This window comes from Podarcis raffonei, chromosome 13 (assembly GCF_027172205.1).
Source record: "Podarcis raffonei isolate rPodRaf1 chromosome 13, rPodRaf1.pri, whole genome shotgun sequence".
Classification (NCBI taxonomy): domain Eukaryota; kingdom Metazoa; phylum Chordata; class Lepidosauria; order Squamata; family Lacertidae; genus Podarcis; species Podarcis raffonei.
The window spans coordinates 18,768,535-18,787,831 of record NC_070614.1 but is presented as its reverse complement, the minus strand read 5'-3'; the positions used below and the strand labels follow the sequence as shown (position 1 = coordinate 18,787,831).

Below are 19,297 nucleotides of genomic sequence, written 5' to 3'. Positions count from 1 at the left end.
GGAGCTGGTCCTGACCCCCCGCTGCTGCCTTGGGAGTCCCCGCTTGTTCCTTGCTTCTGGTGCGTCCCCCCTGGGACCCCCCTTGCCCTCACCATCGGCGCCCCCTTCTGGGAATCTTCTGATTCGCTGGAGAAGCTCATGGAATCTCTCGGGTCACTGTCATACTCCCCTACGCTCCCCTCGGATTCCTCTCCTTCGCTCTCCATTTCCTCTCTCCCCTGTGCTTCTGCTCCTGAGCCCCTGACAAGAGCCAAAGCAGTTTAGGGCTTTAAAGGTTAACACCAACACTTTGAATTGTGCTCGGAAACATACTGGGAGCCAATGCAGATCCTTTAAGACTGGTGTTATATGAACATATAAGGGACATGGGTGGCATTGTGGGTTAAACCACAGAGACTAGGACTTGCCAATCAGAAGGTCGGCGGTTCGAATCCCTGCAACGGGGTGAGCTCCCGTTGCTCAGTCCCTGCTCCTGCCAACCTAGCAGTTCGAAAGCACGTCAAAGTGCAAGTAGATAAATAGGTACCGGTCCGGCGGGAAGGTAAACGGCGTTTCCGTGCGCTGCTCTGGTTGGCCAGAAGTGGCTTAGTCATGCTGGCCACATGTACACTGGCTCCCTCGGCCAATAAAGTGAGATGAGCGCCGCAACCCCAGAGTCAGCCACGACTGGACCTAATGGTCAGGAGTCCCTTTACCTTTACCTTTATATGAACATAAGGATAGAAGAGTCCTGCTGGACCAGGCCAATGGCCCACCTAGTCCAGCATCCTGTTCTCACAGTGGCCAACCAGATGCCTGTAGGAAGCCTGCAAGCAGGACATGAGCACAAGAGCATTCTGCTCACTGGTGATTCCCAGTAACTGGTGTTCAGAGGCATAGTGCTCCGATAGTGGAGGTAAAACAAAGCCACCATGTGTTTTGTACATCAGTGCATCAACAAAAGCCCTCTCGTGAAAGCTCAGCCCAGCCCACGATGAGCAAAAGGCCCCTGTCCTTTCTGTGCCACTGGAAGGTGTGCTAGGGTAGTTACCTGTTTGCCAGGATGGGGTGCGGAACTGGGAGAGCAGGGAAGAGGCAGAAGGGCCCGGCTGAGGTGCCCGAGACTCCAGCGCTGAGATGAGATTCATGACAGAGGCGTCCGGGGTGGCACTGCTGGCATGATGGAGCCCTGTCTCGAACAGGCCAGAGAGACCTGGGGGAGGGGGGGGAATCAAGGAGACAGAGAAAGGAGGTCAGTGCCGAAATACAGTGAGAAAGAAAAGATAGATCCGAGGTGGAGAGGCTTTTTCTACCCAAGGACCGCATTCCATTCGAGGCAACAATCCAAGGGCCACATGATAGTGGTAGGTATGGCCAGAGGCAAATCTGGGCAGAGCAACAAATGTAAAAAAAAAAAAAGCCAAAACATTTTCATTAATTTTCCAAATTTCAACAAATCAACCACAAATTAAAATAAATTCAATTTTCCAAAATTAACCTTATATTACAATTTTTTTTGGTCATTTTTAACTTCTTTTCTTTAGCCATCAGCTATCCATTTGCCAATTCCTGCACGTACAATATTGTAACATTTCAGATATCTAGAAGTGAGTTTGCTCATCCACAAAAGATCAATAATTATTTCTAAAATAAATTTCCTTTCCTTCTTTCTGAGTGTATGAAAACCTAATAGCTCGCTTTCTTTAGATGTTTTCCCTATACTTCTTAACTGCACAGCCCACTTTGTCCAAGATTTTTCCTGTCCCATCCTCTTTAATTTTCAGTCCATGTACATTTTATCTTGGTAAATTAAATATTTGTAAATAAAATGTGGATTTTATCTTTGTACTGTAGGCTAGTTTCTATCCACGCCCCTCTCTGTCTTCCATTCAGGAAACAGAAGGCATTATCAAAGTTCAATGACATTTTCCAGCAGGGCAAAACCTTTCTGCGTATGAAGGCAAGTCAGTGAAGAGTGTGGGTCAGGGGACAGGGGTGTGGTCTGAAGAGAGTTTTGAGGGCCACAGTTGGGTGTCCGGGCCTGAAGTGCCAAATCTCCTAATACAGAAGGCCGGAAGAGGAGCACCACTTTGGACAGACAGGAGAGCCTCAAGACAGACAGTGGTACGGAGCAGCAAAAGGATGAAGAAACATTGGCACCATTAGAAGACACACCAACCACAGAGGGTTTGGGGTGGTGTTTTTTTTAGTTTGTTTATTTTGGTGGCGAAGGGGAGACTCAGCCAAGAGCAAGGCATGCACAGACAGAAGGGGGAGAAATGAGAAGTTATAGGCAGCTAGACAGGTGGCTGCTAAGGGAGAGGGGAGAAGTCAGAAAAAGCAGGAAATGAAGGACAAATGAGGAACTGAGACAAAACTGACGGGCTGGAAGGTCAGAAAATTGGCTCTGGTGGAAACCCATAAACTGAGGGCCAAATTATAATTTACATTGGCCAGACTGTTTCTTTTTGTGTGCTGAGCACAGGCACGTTACTGTATTTTTCCGTGTATAAGATGATATTTTTTCCTTAGAAGTAATAGGCAAAAATTGTGGGTCGTCTTATACAAGGACAGCAGAGCTGGGACGGGCAATTGGTGGCAGCAGCCAGCAGGAGATTGGCAGCGGCGACTGGGCGTGTGATTGGTTGCTGCGGCAAGGCCTGCTGATGATTGGCTTTGGCTGTGACAACTGGGTGGTCGATTTACGGCGAGTTGTGCATGCAATCGGCTGTGGTTGCGTCAAGTGGGCTTTCAGCAGTTAGCGTGCTGACGATTGGTGGCAATCTCCCCCCCAAAAAAGCTCAACAACTCTGGGCAATCTCTCCCCCCTCCATTTTTGTTGTGGTCCCCAGAAACAGAAGTCGTCTTATACATGGGGGGTGTTATACATGGAAAAATACGGTACTTCTTGATCGAAATCAACAGCAGTGGGGACTGGGAAAGAGAAGCGTGGTTTCTTTGTTCTAGAAAATTAATAGCTTTGGGCAGGGAAAGGGCATGGAGAAAAGGATTAGATCCCCTTTCTCCCAGGCCACAGTTCTGATCTGGATTCCCATCCTCTGCTTTGGGTTAAAAGAGAATGTCCTGCGCGCTAAGCACATTTTAAAAAATGCTGTAAGAGGAAGAGCCCTTCTGGATCTGACTCATCTAATTCAGCACCCTGCTCTCAAGAGCAACTAACCAGATGCCTGTAGGAAGTCCGCAAGCAGGACTTGAGTTCAGGAGCACCCTACTCTCTTGTGGTTCGCAGCAATTGCATTTCAGAAGTACCACTGACTGCATCACTGTAACCTGAATTCGCCCCGAAAGTGTAGGGCAAAAGGAGTGCAATCAAGGTGAACCAGGGGAAGAGAACTTAGGCATGACGGTCATTCACACTTGCACAAGAAGGACGAACGCACAGCGAGAGGGGAGAGGAGGAAGGAAGGGGACGCTTGGTTAAAACACATGTGCATAAAGAGAAACACCAATGGAGAGAGAGAAACAGAACCACAGTACCTGCCGGGTGGTGGTTTGTGGCGTAGCCCTGCAGAGGATGGGGGGTGGCGTACGCCTGGCGGTGTAAGATATCCGTGTCTGGGTGTGAGCTCCGGGATCCACCGTACACCAGGCTGAAGGACAAAGACACACAGGAAAGACTTGGTCAGACTTGGCAACTTCTCTGGGAATGTGGCTGAAATGTGGCTGAGATCATCTGACGCACTTCACACAGTTTGGACATCCTGATTATATGCACAAAAGGTTTCATGCAAAGCTTATCAGCGGAAAGCCTGGTAGTGGCTGAGGTCAAGGAACCCAATTATATGGGATTCTTTAATTTCGAGTGCACAGAAGTGCGGGGTCTAGAACATGCGCTCTAGAGTTCAGGATCCTGCTCGGCTATTAACTTTCTAGGTGACCTTGCACAGCCATGGGCGTGAGCTCCTCACCCATAAAATGGGCACACCAATGCCCTCATTTGAGAGGAACGAAATAATTACATTAAGCCAAAACACGCTGCACGTTCAAAAGTGCCACAGTTGATACTGAAACACCACAGGCACCAGGAGAAGGTTTCGCCTTGCCTTGTTTAGATGCTCGGAAAAAGATCAAGGCACCTCCTCCCGCTACCCCAAGCATACTCCCCCCACTCTATCCTCTTTCATTAGCAACTCACATATGCAGGAAAAGAGACTGGAATGTGTAACCAGTGATGCATGATGGGAAATGTAGTCCCCACCTCCTGGTTTCCCACAGCCTCTGCATGTGACCCGCATCCCTTCCTCTCCCCTGCCTTGCACAGGAAGACGCAGCTGTCTAGCCCAGCGGCCAAAATGCAGCAATCGCAGCTCGCAGAAGAACGCCCCTCTTTCCTGACCTGCTTCCTCAGCTGTAGGTGCTGCTGAGATCTCTCTCTCTCTCTCTTTCCTTATCTGCAACCCAGCCAGTTCAGCCCTGCTTCTGATGCTGCTGACTCTTGTCCTTTACCTGAAATTCTTCTTCTCTTCACACACATACACACATTTCTACCTTGGATGATTTGTAGAAATATTCTCACACACATGCACTCTTAAAAAAAATGACCAGGTCAAGAAAACTGAGAGCTCAGAAGGCCTTGCTTCCAGCTCCCTGCTCTAAGCCGCAAAAATCCCCTTTCCCAGGCCCTGCCTCTTAAGCACCTGCTCTAAAGCACTGGATTTTACCACCCCTTTAGAAGAAGAAGAAAAAAAGAAAAAGTCAATACTCTCCCATTGCCCCCACCCCAAATATATGTGCCCAGCTGACAGTTCGGCTGCTCTTATCAGAAATCACAGGTGCTAGAGCTCCCAGCCGCTTGGATTTAACACACTTAAAATTTAATCCTATACAGTGGTACCTCCGGTTACAGATGCTTCAGGTTACAGACTCCGCTAACCCAGAAATAGTACCTCGGGTTAAGAACTTTGCTTCAGGATGAGAACAGAAATCACGCGTCAGCGTCGGCATGGGAGGCCCCATTAGCTAAAGTGGTGTCTCAGGTTAATAACAGTTTCAGGTTAAGAACAGACCTCTGGAATGAATTAAGTTCTTAACCCGAGGTACCACTGTACAGGCTACTCCAAAGTAAGTCCCACTGAAGTGAATGGGGTTAAGAGGGTACAGCACCACACCCTAAACCGCAGACAGCTATTCACTTGGGGCAGTAAATAATGTGCCAGAAGGGCCTGGTACGCCGCACAGGTTTGCCAAGATTTATTGGGGGGTGGGGGGGAGAGATATTCCTTCACAGAAACACCCAGGCCACGCTCTCTCTTTCCGCACTCCCTTTGGGAAACACTTCATGTGCCTAATTATGTACAACGCTGCCACTCCCCTCCTCCCAGCGCCAAACCAACCTGCCACCGTTACTTATTTTCTGAAATGTGGCACATGCCTCGACACACACGCACAATTATGCACGTGCCATGCAGGAAACGCAAGCACAGCTTTGGGACAGGAGAAGCCACGTGGGGTGTGCACCCCTCTTTGCAGGGAGGAATCCAGGTGGTACGAGTGATCTTGGTAGCAGCAGCAAGCGCGCCTGTCTCAGGAATGCAGCTACCTGCTAGCGGGCGGGGAGACTCACAGGGAGGGCAAGGAAGGAGGCGGCTGGCCATGAAAGCAGGCAAACCCCCCTTTGCACACAGCATGCCTGCCTGCAGCCAAGGGATGGACTGCACTGTAGCAACCACGAGAGGGCCATTCTGCGAAGGGTTACAGGAAACAGGAAATAAGAGAGTCTTTCATTCACCCTCCTCACTGTCTCGCTTGCTACAGAGCACTGTGTCAACAGCTGAATGGAAAACCATCCCGAGGCAGAGAAAGAGATAGACGCACACAAACGTAAACAAAGCTTGCCAGATCAGGCCAGTGGCCCGTCTAGTCCATCGTCCTGTTCCTACAGGGGCCGAAGAGTTGCCTGGAGAGAAGCAACAAGGAAGGTTTGGGCACAAGAGCACTCTACCCTCTTGTGATTTCCAGCAACTGGTGTTCAGAGACACTGCTGCCTCCAACTGTGGAGATAAGAGCACAGCCCTCATAGCGAATAGAAATCAAGCCTCCCTTGGTGACGGTTAGCACAGAACAGAGAACTCTCCCAATTCTGCACTAAGCGCCGATTCCTCACTTAAGCAGACAGTAGCTGATGGGGAAAGCCCTTTCGGCAGAGATGGCAAAGCAAATGCATATCATACCAGTGAACTCTAGTAACTAGGCAGAAAGATTCAGATGATTGGATCCACACATGCGAGACATGCTCCGTTCGGGTGTCTGCAGAAGGAGATAATTTTGCTCTATACCATTTTCAGTTGCGGTATAGTAACACTTTTAATTTGCAGGAGTGCTTTACGACCTCTGTTAAATTCACTCTCACAACAATCCAGTTAGGCAGGTCACTGATGTTCCCACTGCACAGAGCCCGGGGATTGAGTCTGAGAGTGTGTGACTTTTCCGAGGCCACACAATAAACACAAAACATGGGTCAACACTTGAGTTCAGCCCCCCCCAGGCCCAAACACCACCTACCCTAGCCCTCTCCCTGCTCAGGACACTGGATCTTGCCTACAAGGCCTGCCACTAGTAAGCTACACAGCTCCTGGCAGAAGGGAAGAGGTCGCACCCTTCCAGAAAACCCAGATGACATAAGCAACAGCTGATAAACCACTGGACCTCTGGGAGCTATGAGAGGATGCTGAGCAAGTCACTGGGTCTTGTTTATTGAGCAACAGTTTCCCTCACCTGTAACTGAGGAAGACGAGTGACCCGTTTCCCAGAGTAGCTTGAGGATGATGAATGACGTTACAGACAAATCCTTTGTGGCAGAGGGCTACAAACCTAACCCTGGACCCATTTGCACTATACATTCAAAGCAGTATACCACTTAAAATTGCCATGGCTTGCCCCAAAGAATCCTGGGAACTGTAGTTTGTTAAGGGCTCTGAGAGTTGTTAGGAGACTCTTATTCCCCTTACAGCAGGCATAGGCAAACTCCGGCCCTCCAGATGTTTTGGAACTACAATTCCCATCATCCCTACCTAACAGGACCAGTGGTCAGCAATGATGGGAATTTAGTCTCAAAACAACTGGAGGGCAGGAGTTTGCCTATGCATGCCTTACATTGGGAGGCTTACTGTTAAATCACACTAAAAACCGCAGCTCTGTGAAGAGAATAAGAGTCCCCTAGAAGCTCTCGGAGTTTGTAACAGGCTACAGTTCCTAGGATTCTTTTGGGGGAAGCAAGATCTGTTAATAAAGTGGTATGATATTGCTTTAAATGTAGCCCCTGTTTTATTGCAAGAAATGCAGAACAGCAGTAAAATATCATTAGCATTAAATGCAAGCACCATGTTCACACAAACAACACTAGTTGAAACTGTTAAATACCATTCTCTTCACTTCTAATACAGAGAAGCTGAAGTTAGGAAGGAGAATAATATAGACTACAGTTAAAAGTGAAATAGATATCCCTACTCCTGGATTGTTTACTTAAAAAAACACACCACCACCTATCAGAGTTGGACACCCCCCCCCCCCCGCTTTCCAGGAAACCACAACCTAGAATACTACCAAGATTTCTTCCTCTCTTGCGGGGCAACCTTTCTACAGGGATTGCTTCCAGCATCATACAGGTTGGAGTTGTGGTTATTGAGGGTTTGTAAGGAATTATTTGAGAATACACGGCATGTGATTGGAGCCTAAGATGCATGTTCAGCTGTCTGTAGTGGGGAAAGGAGGAACAGCAAAGGTGGGGTATTCCCCACCAGGATGCAACCCAGGCACCTGCAGAAGTGTGCACCTGAAAATTTTAACAGCAAATAAAAGGTTACAAATGAGCATGCTTGGACTACTGCAACGCGCTCTACGTGGGGCTACCTTTGAAGGTGACCCGGAAACTGCAATTAATCCAGAATGCGGCAGCTAGACTGGTGACTGGGAGTGGCCGCCGGGACCACATAACACCGGTTCTGAGAGATCTGCATTGGCTCCCAGTACGTTTCCGAGCACGATTCAAAGTGTTGGTGCTGACCTTTAAAGCCCTAAATGGCCTCGATCCTGTATACCTGAAGGAGCGTCTCCACCCCCATCGTTCAGCCCGGACACTGAGATCCAGCGCCGAGGGCCTTCTGGCGGTTCCCTCATTGCGAGAAGTGAGGCTACAGGGAACCAGACAGAGGGCCTTCTCGGTAGTGGCGCCCACCCTGTGGAACGCCCTCCCATCAGATGTCAAAGAGATAAATAATTACCTGACATTCAGAAGACATCTTAAGGCAGCCCTGTTCAGGGAAGTTTTTAATATGTAACGCTGTACTGGTTTTAACACTGATTGGGAGCCGCCCAGAGTGGCTGGGGAAACTCAGCTAGATGGGCAGGGTATAAATAATAATTATTATTATTATTATTATTATTATTATTATTATTATTATTATTATTATTATATTGCCACCCTGTCTTTCTTAATATGGTATGCGTGTGTGTGGAGAAACAACAAATAAGGTGGAAGGAAACAGGAACAGAGGAAGGTGGCTGGCAAAGAAAGATTGCGGGATTTCCCCCCCCCCCCAAGGAAAGGAATCAACTTGAGCTTTGTTCAAATAATCCCTAGCCCCATGAGAACTAGAAACTTGCAGTTTTTGAGAAACACACATACATGCAGGATTCTACGTAAGCTAATGGAACGTGCACGTAAGAGCTCTGGAGCCCAATGATAGCTATAAAGTTTTGTAGATGCAACTGTACAGAAACACATGCATCGTTGTCCCAACCACTTAGTTCCTCCACAGAAGCTACATGATACGCAAATACAATCATTGCAGGTGAAAATGCATTGCACAAAAAGCACCCACAACATAACTGAAAGGACAACTGGCCCAATGTTCTACTTGCAGAACTTTTGTATTACAATCCATGAGTGCAGCCTGCAAGTGGACTCCCTAAATGCAGGTCTTGCAGGTGCAGCTACAAATCCAACAGCTATTGGTTAATTGCGTTCAAATACCTGCAGAGCAAGGTGTGTGATCCATGCAAAATGATGCACAGGAATAAGCAAGCCATGGACACAGGAAGTGGAGACAGTGGGGAGCGGAACTCTTAAATTATGGTAAGATGCATCTCAGGGAGGGCAAACAAAAATGTGCATGTAGTGCTGCAAGTTCAAGGGTAACATCAAGAGATTGCCAGTCCAACAATCCATATGTGGCAGGATATAAACCATGGGTAGGCAAACTAAGGCCCGGGGGCCGAATCCGGCCCAATCGCCTTCTAAATCCAGCCCGCTGACGGTCTGGGAATCAGAATGTTTTTACATGATTAGAATATGTCCTTTTATTTGAAATGCATCTCTGGGTTATTTGTGGGGCATAGGAATTCGTTCATTATTATTTTTTTCCAAAATATAGTCCAGCCCCCCACAAGGTCTAAGGGACAGTGGACCGGCCCCCTGCTGAGAAAGCTTGCTAACCCCTGATATAAACACACCACACAGCTTTCTAGTATTCCCAAGTGCAGGAATACAAGCTGGCAGCAGACAAGAGCTGTGAACAGTATGCACTACTATGCAAACACAGTATTTAATATTGCGTGCTGGGCATAGTCTCCTGAGAAACTTCTGTCCCGTAATGATGATACAAAGATGGGTTTCAGCACCTAGCGAAGTCTCCAAAGCTGGTAGAGTTGGATCTCTGCACTTGGGCAGCCTGCCTAGTAGCTCCTTCGCCTTTCTCCTTATCTGAAGCTGCACAAATTAGGTAAAATAAGCAAAGCACATGCAAATCTGCATCATTTATGCAAGTTTTCAAACTCTGCTTTTCTTGACAGAAAATCTGAATTGCCTCGGAGAACGTTTTAAAAATAAACGTATGGCACACAAGTCCCAGCAATGGGGTACTCTCTAGATACACGCCACAAACAACTGTATCAGAAAGCACACTAACTTTATCTGTTGCGGGTTTGTGTGATGGTGACAGAATCATCACGCTATGAGACAGAATATATAACACTCAGGTGCACGCACGGTAGTCAAAGCGTAATTTACGAGAGAAGGAGCACTCACCCTGCAGGCTGAAACATCTACAGGAAACACACCCCAAAGCCAAAGCCTACACACTGAGTATCACTGCCTTGTGACATAAGAGCACCACAAACCTGCAAAGGAGAGTGTGAGCTTTTTAAGGTCAGGTGCAGGTTTGGGGGTGAGGTGGAAATTAAGCCTAAGAGAAACACGTCAAAAACTTAAGTTACGAATGAGGGGGAATCAACAGACCAAAGTACACAGCTCCACTAGGAAACAAAGCAATGGATGTTATAGGCTTGATTCCTCGGCACAAAAGCTTGCCCACCAAACCAACTCAGCCTCTTGCTGCCTTCAAAGAAGGCCTGTAAACAGCCACTGGTCTAGGTTGCCTGTGATTCCTAAGGAAGGCCAGAAAGCCTCTGTCAACTGGAAAAAGAGCACTTTCCGCTTAAGACTACTGATGAGCCTGACATCAAAGATTGTGCATGCAGGCTGGCAGATAATACAAACTTACTGGGCGAGCAACTTTTACAGATTTATTTTCAAGACTGCCTCAAAGTCATTCGCAGACACAGCCACAGAACCAACTCACCTCAGGCCCAAAGGCAAAGAGAGCAATCCCGGGCCTCAAGACTACCTAGAAAACATGCCCTCCAACCTGGAAACTCTGATTGCCAGCCTCAGACAGGTGAAGTCCTACTGCACTGGGAGCAAAGGGAACAGAGACTTGACTGAAATGTATTCTGTGTACACACAGATGCACCTTGCAGCAGGGGCAGAAGCTGCTGTCCCATGCCCAGTACCAAATACATACCTGTGCTTTCAAAAGGAAATGAAGGTATCCCAATCAGCTTCTAAAAGGTCACCCCCACCAAGACAGCAGTAAGTAAGAAAGGCCAAGAATTCTCCATGTTTTGACATACTGATGATGAGCCCCCCCACCTTAAGCCACAAACACAACTGTTCCAATGTTCCACAAATGTAACTGAACTGCACAATAAATATAGTTCATCCCTCAGCAGCCCTCGTCCCAGGGGCAGGAGGAGAAAAAAGGAGGAAGAGGGTTCTTCAGGGAGACAAGCTGAGGAGAAGCCAAAAGCTTGTACGCACCAGAGGATGGCTCCTTTGGGGTAGATAATGCAACAATAAATGTGAGAGATAACAAATGTAGCCTCCTGATTTGCTTCCTGTATGTCTGCATGCATATTGGAGAAAATCTGTGCCCTGGTGGTCTCACTCTGCTCCTTGGCCCATTTGAGATTAATGTATATATACATACATACATGTCTAAAGCCATGGCCCCTGCAAATAAACACTGGAGCAGTGCCCCACTAAGAATCTTTGAGGTGGCTTGTCTGGAATCTTGATACCTCATTTCTCCACCTTCACTTGACCCCAGTTCCCCTTCCCAGAAAACTCTAGAGCACTGCCTCTGAAAACCCCCTATTCTTAAAGCACTGGACCATATACTTCAAGGGAAGCCAGGGATTCTGGGCCCCACCTCCTTGCCTCTCCCATGGTCCTTCACTTGCTGCAAGGAAAATCCATAATGCACATTGGACACAAGTATGCACATTTAAGTGTGCATGTGCTGACACACACGTGTTCCAGCAGCACAAGCATTCCAGCAACGCACCTGCGTGGACCACTGCTGCACTAGCGCTCTGCCCATGTGTGGCAGCACACACAGTAAGTACATTTATACGAGATGGATGGCGGCCTCAGGGAATGTTTATATGGGTTAAGCACTTCTTGTGGCCAGTGTCTCATTTAAATGAAGTCTCAGATTGCCACTTATCAAAGGCTAACAAGCACAAGGGCTGCCTCAGTTTGCACAAGATGTGTGGAAGTAACACGGCACAACACGCCATCCTTCTGCACTCCTTACCTGTAAAAGCACTACTGGGAAAGGGGATGAAGAAGAAGCAAACTGGCCTCTGGTGCAAAAAAGAGAGATGGAACTCCTGAATGTTGTGGGAAATGAGAAAGAAAATTGGGACATAGAAAGCTGCCTTATTCCGAGACAGCCTGTTAGGTCCACCCATCTCAGTGTTGTGTACATGGACCAGCGGTGGCTCTCTGGCCTTTCAGACATTGGGTCTCTCCCAGAAAGTCCTACCTGGAGATGCTGGGGATTGAATCTGGGACCATCCACATGCAAAGCAGGTGAGCTATGACCCTTCCCGCTTACTGGAAGGGAGTAAAGACCATTCCACTCTTGCTAGGTTCTTTAGAGGAGAGGTGGGATTAGGGATCCAGGACTCCTTACAGAAAGAGAGCAGGAATTATTGGAATCCAGCATTCCTGGGTTCTCCCAGTGGGGAGCAAGGCCTAATACAGTCTTCGTCAACCTGGTGTCCTCCAGGTGTTTTGGACTACAACTCCCATCAGCCCCAGCCAGTCCGAGTTGTATTGTCCAAAACATCTGGAGGGAGCCTGCCCTAATTTGTCAGAGCAGAGGTATCAAAGGGTATAAGGATCCAAATAAGTGGGTTCTTCAAAAGGGAGGGGGCAGGGCTATTGTATTTCTCTCTGAGAGAGCAAGTGGGATGTGTCTTGTAGCAATGGGGATGGGGATTTGTGTAGCCAATCTTCTCCCACTTTTCTTAGTAAATGGGGTAGGACAGATCTGTACTTGGTGGAACTCCCCCACAAGTTATTTTCATTCCTAAGAAGCATTCCCAGGAACTAATCGCCAGAGATCTAAAGTTTGAAGATTCAAAGGCCTCCACCCGGTCTCAGAGATTCAGGTGGCCAATTCCCCCCTTTTGTGTCTCTCTTCTACGGCTGAATGATGCCATCACAGGCATAAACCACATAGAGGATATGTGTCCCAGTTAAGTAGCACAGCATAAAGAGGGTCACAGGATCTTTGCCCCCCCATCTGTGCCTTATTTCACAGGGAAGTCCCTGGAAACATAGGGGGTTCCCAATGTCCTGTACTTCCTTCCTTCATTTAGAGCCTACCTCCCCAAGCCTTTTACAAACACCTCTATATCTTTGTCTCCATCCCCCAACCAAAGGGCTTATCCTATATTCCACAACTTCCAACACCAGATATCCACACACAAATTCAAAGGAACCTCACTCTGAACCACCCTCAACGCTGCACAAGGGGGTACATACATGTCACCATGTGAATAAAAGAGGGGGAGTTTCTCCCACTTTGCGAGAGGCCCTGACTCTGGATTTCTCTTCTGCTGCAAAGAATGCTGAAATGTGGAAAGAGGTCCCCAAATGCAAAGCCTTCTGAAAGGCAGGAGGGAGATCAGTTCTGCACAGTCCTCCTAGCAAAGGAGAAAAATTCTCCAAGGAGGGCTGCTTTTCCCAGGGCCACGTTCCCTGCCCCCCCCCCAAACACGGATGTAGGTGGGAGTTGCAAAAGCTTCTTGCATCGCATGAAGGAAATCCAGGGGATGCAACGCCAGCATCATGGAAGGGGATAAGGAGTGTCCCCCACCGGACACATCTCAGCGTGTGTATCCCTAGGGGCAAGGAAGCAGAGGACGCCCGCCCCAAAAAAAGCCCCACCACACAGCGCCTTTTCTCTCTCCCTGCTCCTCTCTCACCTGCATGGAACCGAGCACAGTTTCTCCCTGCAGAGGTTGCCGGGTTGCCTTGCACGGGGGGAGATGGGGGAAGCCCGAGGATCCTCACCTTCCCTTGCACCCCCCTTACCCTTTGCACACCCGTTCGCGTGTAAAACACCCCCCCCCCACTTCCAACCGCCGCCGCGGGGAGCCGTGCGCCTCAGTGGCTCCCCCATTCCTCTGCATGGCCTAGAGGCCTCTTCTCTCCCTCCCTCCCTCCCCCCACTTTGCACAAGGCAACCCTCCCGACGCGAGGAAGGTCCCCCCAAATGCCTTCGGGGGGGGGCAAAAAGCGCACACCCTCCGGTTATTCCTGGCCTTGCCTCGGGCCCCCACCCCGCACTCTGCACCCCGCTTCCCCCCACCCATCCACCACCCCGCTTTCCCAGGCCCAGAAGTGGAGGCCCGCGAAGCAGAAGCAGCAGGCGAGGAGGGGCTGGCTGAGGGGGGGTTCCCTCTTTGACCCCCCCACCCAGCGCTTGCCCGGGACTGCGGGGGGGGGTTGTTTCTCCCTTTCCCTCCTCCCCCCTCCCGCCTCCCCATCCTTCCCCGTCCGTCGGCCTGACCTGGCCTTGGCCGAGCGCTCGTAGCTCCATCCCGGGCCGGCGCCCAGCGGATCCCCGAAGCCGGCGCTGGGGTAGTTCCTATCCATGGGGAGCGGGCGCCGGGGAGCGGGCGCCTGGGGCCGGCCTCGGTCCGTCGGCCCGTCTCCGCGCTCAGTCTGGGTCCCCACAGCGCCTCCCCGTGCGGCGGCGGCGGCGGCGTCGGTCGACGGGGGGAGGAGGGGGGGCAATCGGGGAGGAGACCGTGGAGGGAGGGAGGGAGGCAAGGAGAGAGAGGGGGGGTCCCTCCTCCGCCTCCGCCTCCCCCCCTCGGCCGCGGCGCTCCCCGCCGCCCCGCCCCGCCGCTCGGCCTGGGCTCAAGCCTCGGGCTGGCGCTAGCGCTGAGGCGGCGGCGGCGGGAGGAGGCGGCGGTGGTGGTGGCGGCGGCGGCGGCGAGCCTCTGGGAGGCGGCTCATGGTGCAGCCATGTTCGCTGGGCGTCTGTCTGCGCTCCGCTCCGCTTCCTCCCACAATCCCGTGCTGAGGAGGAGGAGGAGGAGGAGGCGGGCGGGCGGGCGGCTGTGAGGGGATGGTGGGCAGGCGGGGAGGAAGGGGCAGGGGCGCCGGAGATGGAGGGAGGGAGGGAGAGTCTGCACGCAGGAAATGGAGCAGGAAGGAGGAGAAGGAGAAGCGGGGAGGGGGGCGCAAGGCTGGACGGAGAGGGCGCCCGCAGGGGCCGAAGGACAAAGGCAACGGCGGCGGCGGCTGGAGCGGGCAATGGCCGAGCCGGCCGGGGTGAGGGGAGGGGAGATGGACGGGCGGAGGGGAGATGTGGGGGGGAAGGAGCCAGAACAAGCGGGAAAAGATGGAGAGGGGGGAGGTCAAGTAGGGCTGGCGGGGTGGGGGTGCAGAAAGGGCTGCAAAAGCTGGGAACTTTTTCTCCCTTTTTTTTGCGCCGAGGTCTTCTCCGCTTTACTTTCCACGTGTGAACTTAATATGCCCGCAAGATGGGCCAGGAAGTTGGACCGCTTTTTGCTGGGAGTTCGTGGAGCGCGCGGGGTAGCTCTCCACGCCGTTTCCGTCGCGGCTTTATGTTTTGTTTTGTTTTTAACTCCCCACCCCCGGTAATGTTTGAAGGGCATTCGCATATCTTAAAAAGACGCGGTGAACTCGGCCTTCGCAGCACTGATTGGCTAAGGCTTCTCTCTTCCTCCCCCCCACCCCACCCCACCGGGCGTGTGTTTTCCGACACGTGGGGATGCCCTTCAAAACGTTACGGCGGAGACGAGAGTCAAGCTTTGGCTGGTGGGGAAGTAGGCGATCTGTGCAAGGGCACTCAGGGTTGCTTCACACAAAGGTGTAGGAAAAGGTACAGCAGTAGTTCGTGCTGGATGTTTGATCCTAGCTGTGTGCACAGGTGTATAGAAGGCAGGTGTATATGACTTCAAAGACACTACTTTCTCGCGCCCAGTAAGCGGCTTCAATCTCACCTGTGTACACACTATGAAAACAAGGAATACTCTGCAAGGACACAGTGAAGCTAAACTATGTGCCAAACTAAAATATTAACCTCCCCTCTGTGCTCTGTCCACAAACACAGATCGAAATAGACACTCACACAATTTTCATAAATGACAGTGTATGCCAGGGTGGCTAACCCTGGACTACAGCTTCCATCATCCCTAACTGTTGGCCATGCTGGCTGGGGCTGATGGGAGTTGTAGTTCAGTAATAATAGCCCCCTCTGCGGTATAACAATGACATGTGAAAATTATTGGCTTCCTAATGCACTCCTGATTATCACTCATATTAACGTGCAAAGCAAATGCAGAATCTGACAATGAAGCCTTACAAGAGAGCAAGTTACACAAATGCATGGCCAGTCGCTTCTCTCTGAAGGTGAATTGGTTTTAAGGCGCAATGGTTAATAGACCATAGGCAATCGACAGCTTCGGCTGGAGGGAGGATGCAGGTCAGTTAAAAGACTTTAGCCCAAGATAAAAACAGGTCTCAGGCCTGAGCAGACCATTTTCAGCTCAGACTTGAAGTTAAATGGCCTGTAGCTTGCTTGGTCTCAGACACAGCAAGCTACAGGCCATTTAAATTCAGGCCTGAAAGCACCCAACTCATCGTCTTAAAATGGAAATGGGGAGGGTAAGACCCAAGCCCTGTTTACTGACTGCAGTAGAGCAGCATTCTGATTTTGCCCAGAAAAAAGCATATCCAAAAGAATCTGAGTCTAGTTTTCAGAATGTTACATCCCCTACACTCCCTGCAGGTATTATGACTACAAAGGAGTGGTTTAAATCTGTGCCTCCATTCACTAATTGTCAGGGACTCCAGAGGTTGAAACCTCATGGCCTGAAGCTGAGATACACCCTAGCGAGGCACCTGGGTCTGTGTGTGCTCAGCCCACTATAGGTGCAGACAGAAACAGTGGTGTGCAATGTCAGCTCCTGCGATTGGAAGGCTGTACAAAGTCTCTGGATTGGCCTGTCCCTCTGCTGTCTAGCTGTCAGCAATGTAATATGTTCCCTGTGCCTCACTCTAGCTGCTGACATCAAAGAGTTTACTCAACTGGAGAACACACTCTCCAGGTTGAGATTCAGATACAGCTCTCCCACCCCAACTCCCTGGCTTGGCCCCTGCATGAATGCTTGCCTAATTGCCTTCCCATTATTAGCTTTCTGGTGCCTGCCATTATGTTAATTTTTCAACTGCTTTGATTGAGTAAACCACCTTGGTTGCTTAAGCAAAAAGTATGAATAGAGGGGGGTGCCCAGAATTGCATCTCTTTTCTCAAAGCTGCAGTTGTGCATCCCTGTGTGTAATGTAGTGGGGAGAGAAGTAAAGTTTGTAAATGCTGTTCTTAGTTTTTATTTATTTGGAAATCGTAATCAAGGTCCATTCAGTGCAGAACAAGCCAGTGAGAGTCCTGTCCCTTAACACACAAAGAACTTGGACATGGCAGGTGTGTGTGTCTTCTGGTTGTGAGAATTCACTGCCACAAGATGTAATGATGGCCATCACCATGGATGTTGTGTTCTTTCACCATTCTTTACTGGAGAGACAGCAGAAAGCTGAAAGGGAAGGGCGGAATCTCAGCGGTAAACTTTGTATCATGTTGTATTCAGAACACAGGTTCAGTTTGTTGCATCCTCAGTTAAATGGTCAAGCAGCAGAAGACAGAGAAGAGCTGTTGCTAGCCAGAGTTGACAATAGTAGGCTAGATGGAGCAACAGCCGAAGGCAGCGTCATATGCCTAAATTTGGTACAAACTAGCCAAGAGATTGTAGCATAGTTGTGGCTCTTCTGTACTATTCGGAAACTGGAACAAATACATCCTCAAGAGATTAAAACCTTGATATTTGGAATACATGTCACTCAATATACTAGACTACTAGTAAAGACTAAACACAATATACTGCTTATCTCTAGCCGTGTTTCACAGCTGTGGTTGGTGCTTCACTTGGGAGCAAGCCAAAGCACAGATATGATGGAGTACTATGCTGTGTTTCCCCCTATTATACACCCTTTCCCAAATCCCCACATTGGCAAAGAGTGCTGCAGTACCCCTAAGACCACCTGAAAACTGCTGATGGTCTTGGTGAGCTGCTTAATGTTTTTTTCCGCCTGTTGTAGCAATGATAATGCACTGTGCTAGATGCTGTATGATTTCGAATTGTATTTTTATTGCTTTTATGTTGCATTTTATTGCATTGCAGTTTGCATTTCATAGAACAGTATAATAAATAAAAGACACACTAAGAACACAATTTTAAAGATCAGTATGTTTAATGCAGACCCAGGGCCGGGCCCAAGAGATTTTGGCATCGGAGGTGAACCAAAAAATTCCTCCCTCCCTCATCAGGGAAGAACGGGTGAGCAAAAGTCTATAACACAAAGGGGGGAGGAATGAAGATCCTCATCAGGATCTGCTGGCTCTGTGGATCCTGCTGCCTGAGGCATTTGCCTCATGGGTGGAGCGGCCTTCTGCAGACCACCCGAATGAAGCTTGCAGACCATTGGTGATCCAAAGAGTACCATTTGGGAACTCCTGTGCTAGAGCAATGTCTCAGCTGGCAAGTCCTGGGCGACCTGGTACCCTAAGGCTAGTTTCTTCCCGAGAGTATGTGAAACCTGCCTGTGCCAAGCCAAGTCCCAAGAGCTTTTCAGACAAGAAGGACAATGACAAAATAGTTCAAATTTTATTTTCTACAAATGCCACAATAAAAGATTCACAGATGGCTCAAGTTATTTTGGTACATTCTTGTCCACACAGCAGCGCTACCTTCTCTCACAGAAGTATAAAGGTGTGTTATACTGTGCTCAGGGTCAAGCAAGCAACACTTTAGGACATGTGAGCGGAAAAGGATGGATAGATATGAGTTTAGCATATGGGCATGCAAACACTTTGTGCCCATTTTACTGGATAATCATCTTCCCTTCCTGGACATCCACACAAATTTGTCAGACTACAGCTGTAGGCAATGCATGTAAACATAATTTGCTCCTCCTTACATCACCATAGAGGTGTATTTGCTTTCTACAGCTGATCTGTACATTCTCACCAACCTATGTCTCCCCTTCCCTTTTAAACACCCTTGCATCTGTCTCTTAACCTGCCTGCCCACTGTGTTTCTTCCTTGTTCCCTAATTTTCACACTTCTCTAAATATACCTAGGGGTGGGGGTGTTCAACTTGCATTGCAAAAAAGCCCTCCTGCTTGAAGCCCTGGAAAGCAACTGCCAATCACAGCAGAAAACACTAGGTTAGAAAATACTGACCCGATACATGGCTGCTTCCTGTGTGCCCTATGTCATTGTTAGATATGGATGGGATGTTCTCTAGATCAGGCACTGCTCCATTGAGGATGCAGGGGCAGAAGGCCGAGCTACCACTACTTATACTGATGGAGAGACTTCATACCGCAAACCAACCACAAGGGCAGATGTTATACACTCCTCTTCCCTTCTGCATCTTAATAGTGCTCTTGAACACACCCTAAAGGCCCTAAGAGTTATTGTTCAAGCATACTCTGAGAATTATTTTATCGGGCATGAAAACAAGCAGGTATCCCTTCCACCCTCTGTCAAACTCTAGCGAGCGCATGCAAGCCATGACAGAATAAAGACACAGCTATAACAAGGCTTGTTCACATGACACAGGTGGTGGGCAGGA

At 49.4% G+C, this 19,297-nt stretch overlaps 2 protein-coding genes across 2 annotated transcripts in view; one reads left to right on the top strand and one right to left on the bottom strand.

The window, feature by feature from the left end:
- PRR12 (proline rich 12) overlaps positions 1 to 14,350 on the bottom strand; it is a 47,209-nt gene extending 32,859 nt beyond the window's left edge. Inside the window, exons 1-3 of the mRNA XM_053362501.1 lie at positions 14,142 to 14,350; positions 3,478 to 3,590; positions 1,031 to 1,192 (exon numbers count right to left, since the gene is read on the bottom strand). Of these exons, the coding sequence (XP_053218476.1) occupies positions 1,031 to 1,192; positions 3,478 to 3,590; positions 14,142 to 14,227 (361 nt within the window). The 5' untranslated portion in view covers positions 14,228 to 14,350. The remainder of the gene's footprint in view (positions 1 to 1,030; positions 1,193 to 3,477; positions 3,591 to 14,141) is intronic.
- The window catches only part of IRF3 (interferon regulatory factor 3), a 336,177-nt gene that overhangs the window by 95,192 nt on the left and 221,688 nt on the right, over positions 1 to 19,297 (top strand). The gene's annotated exons all lie outside the window — the stretch shown is intronic.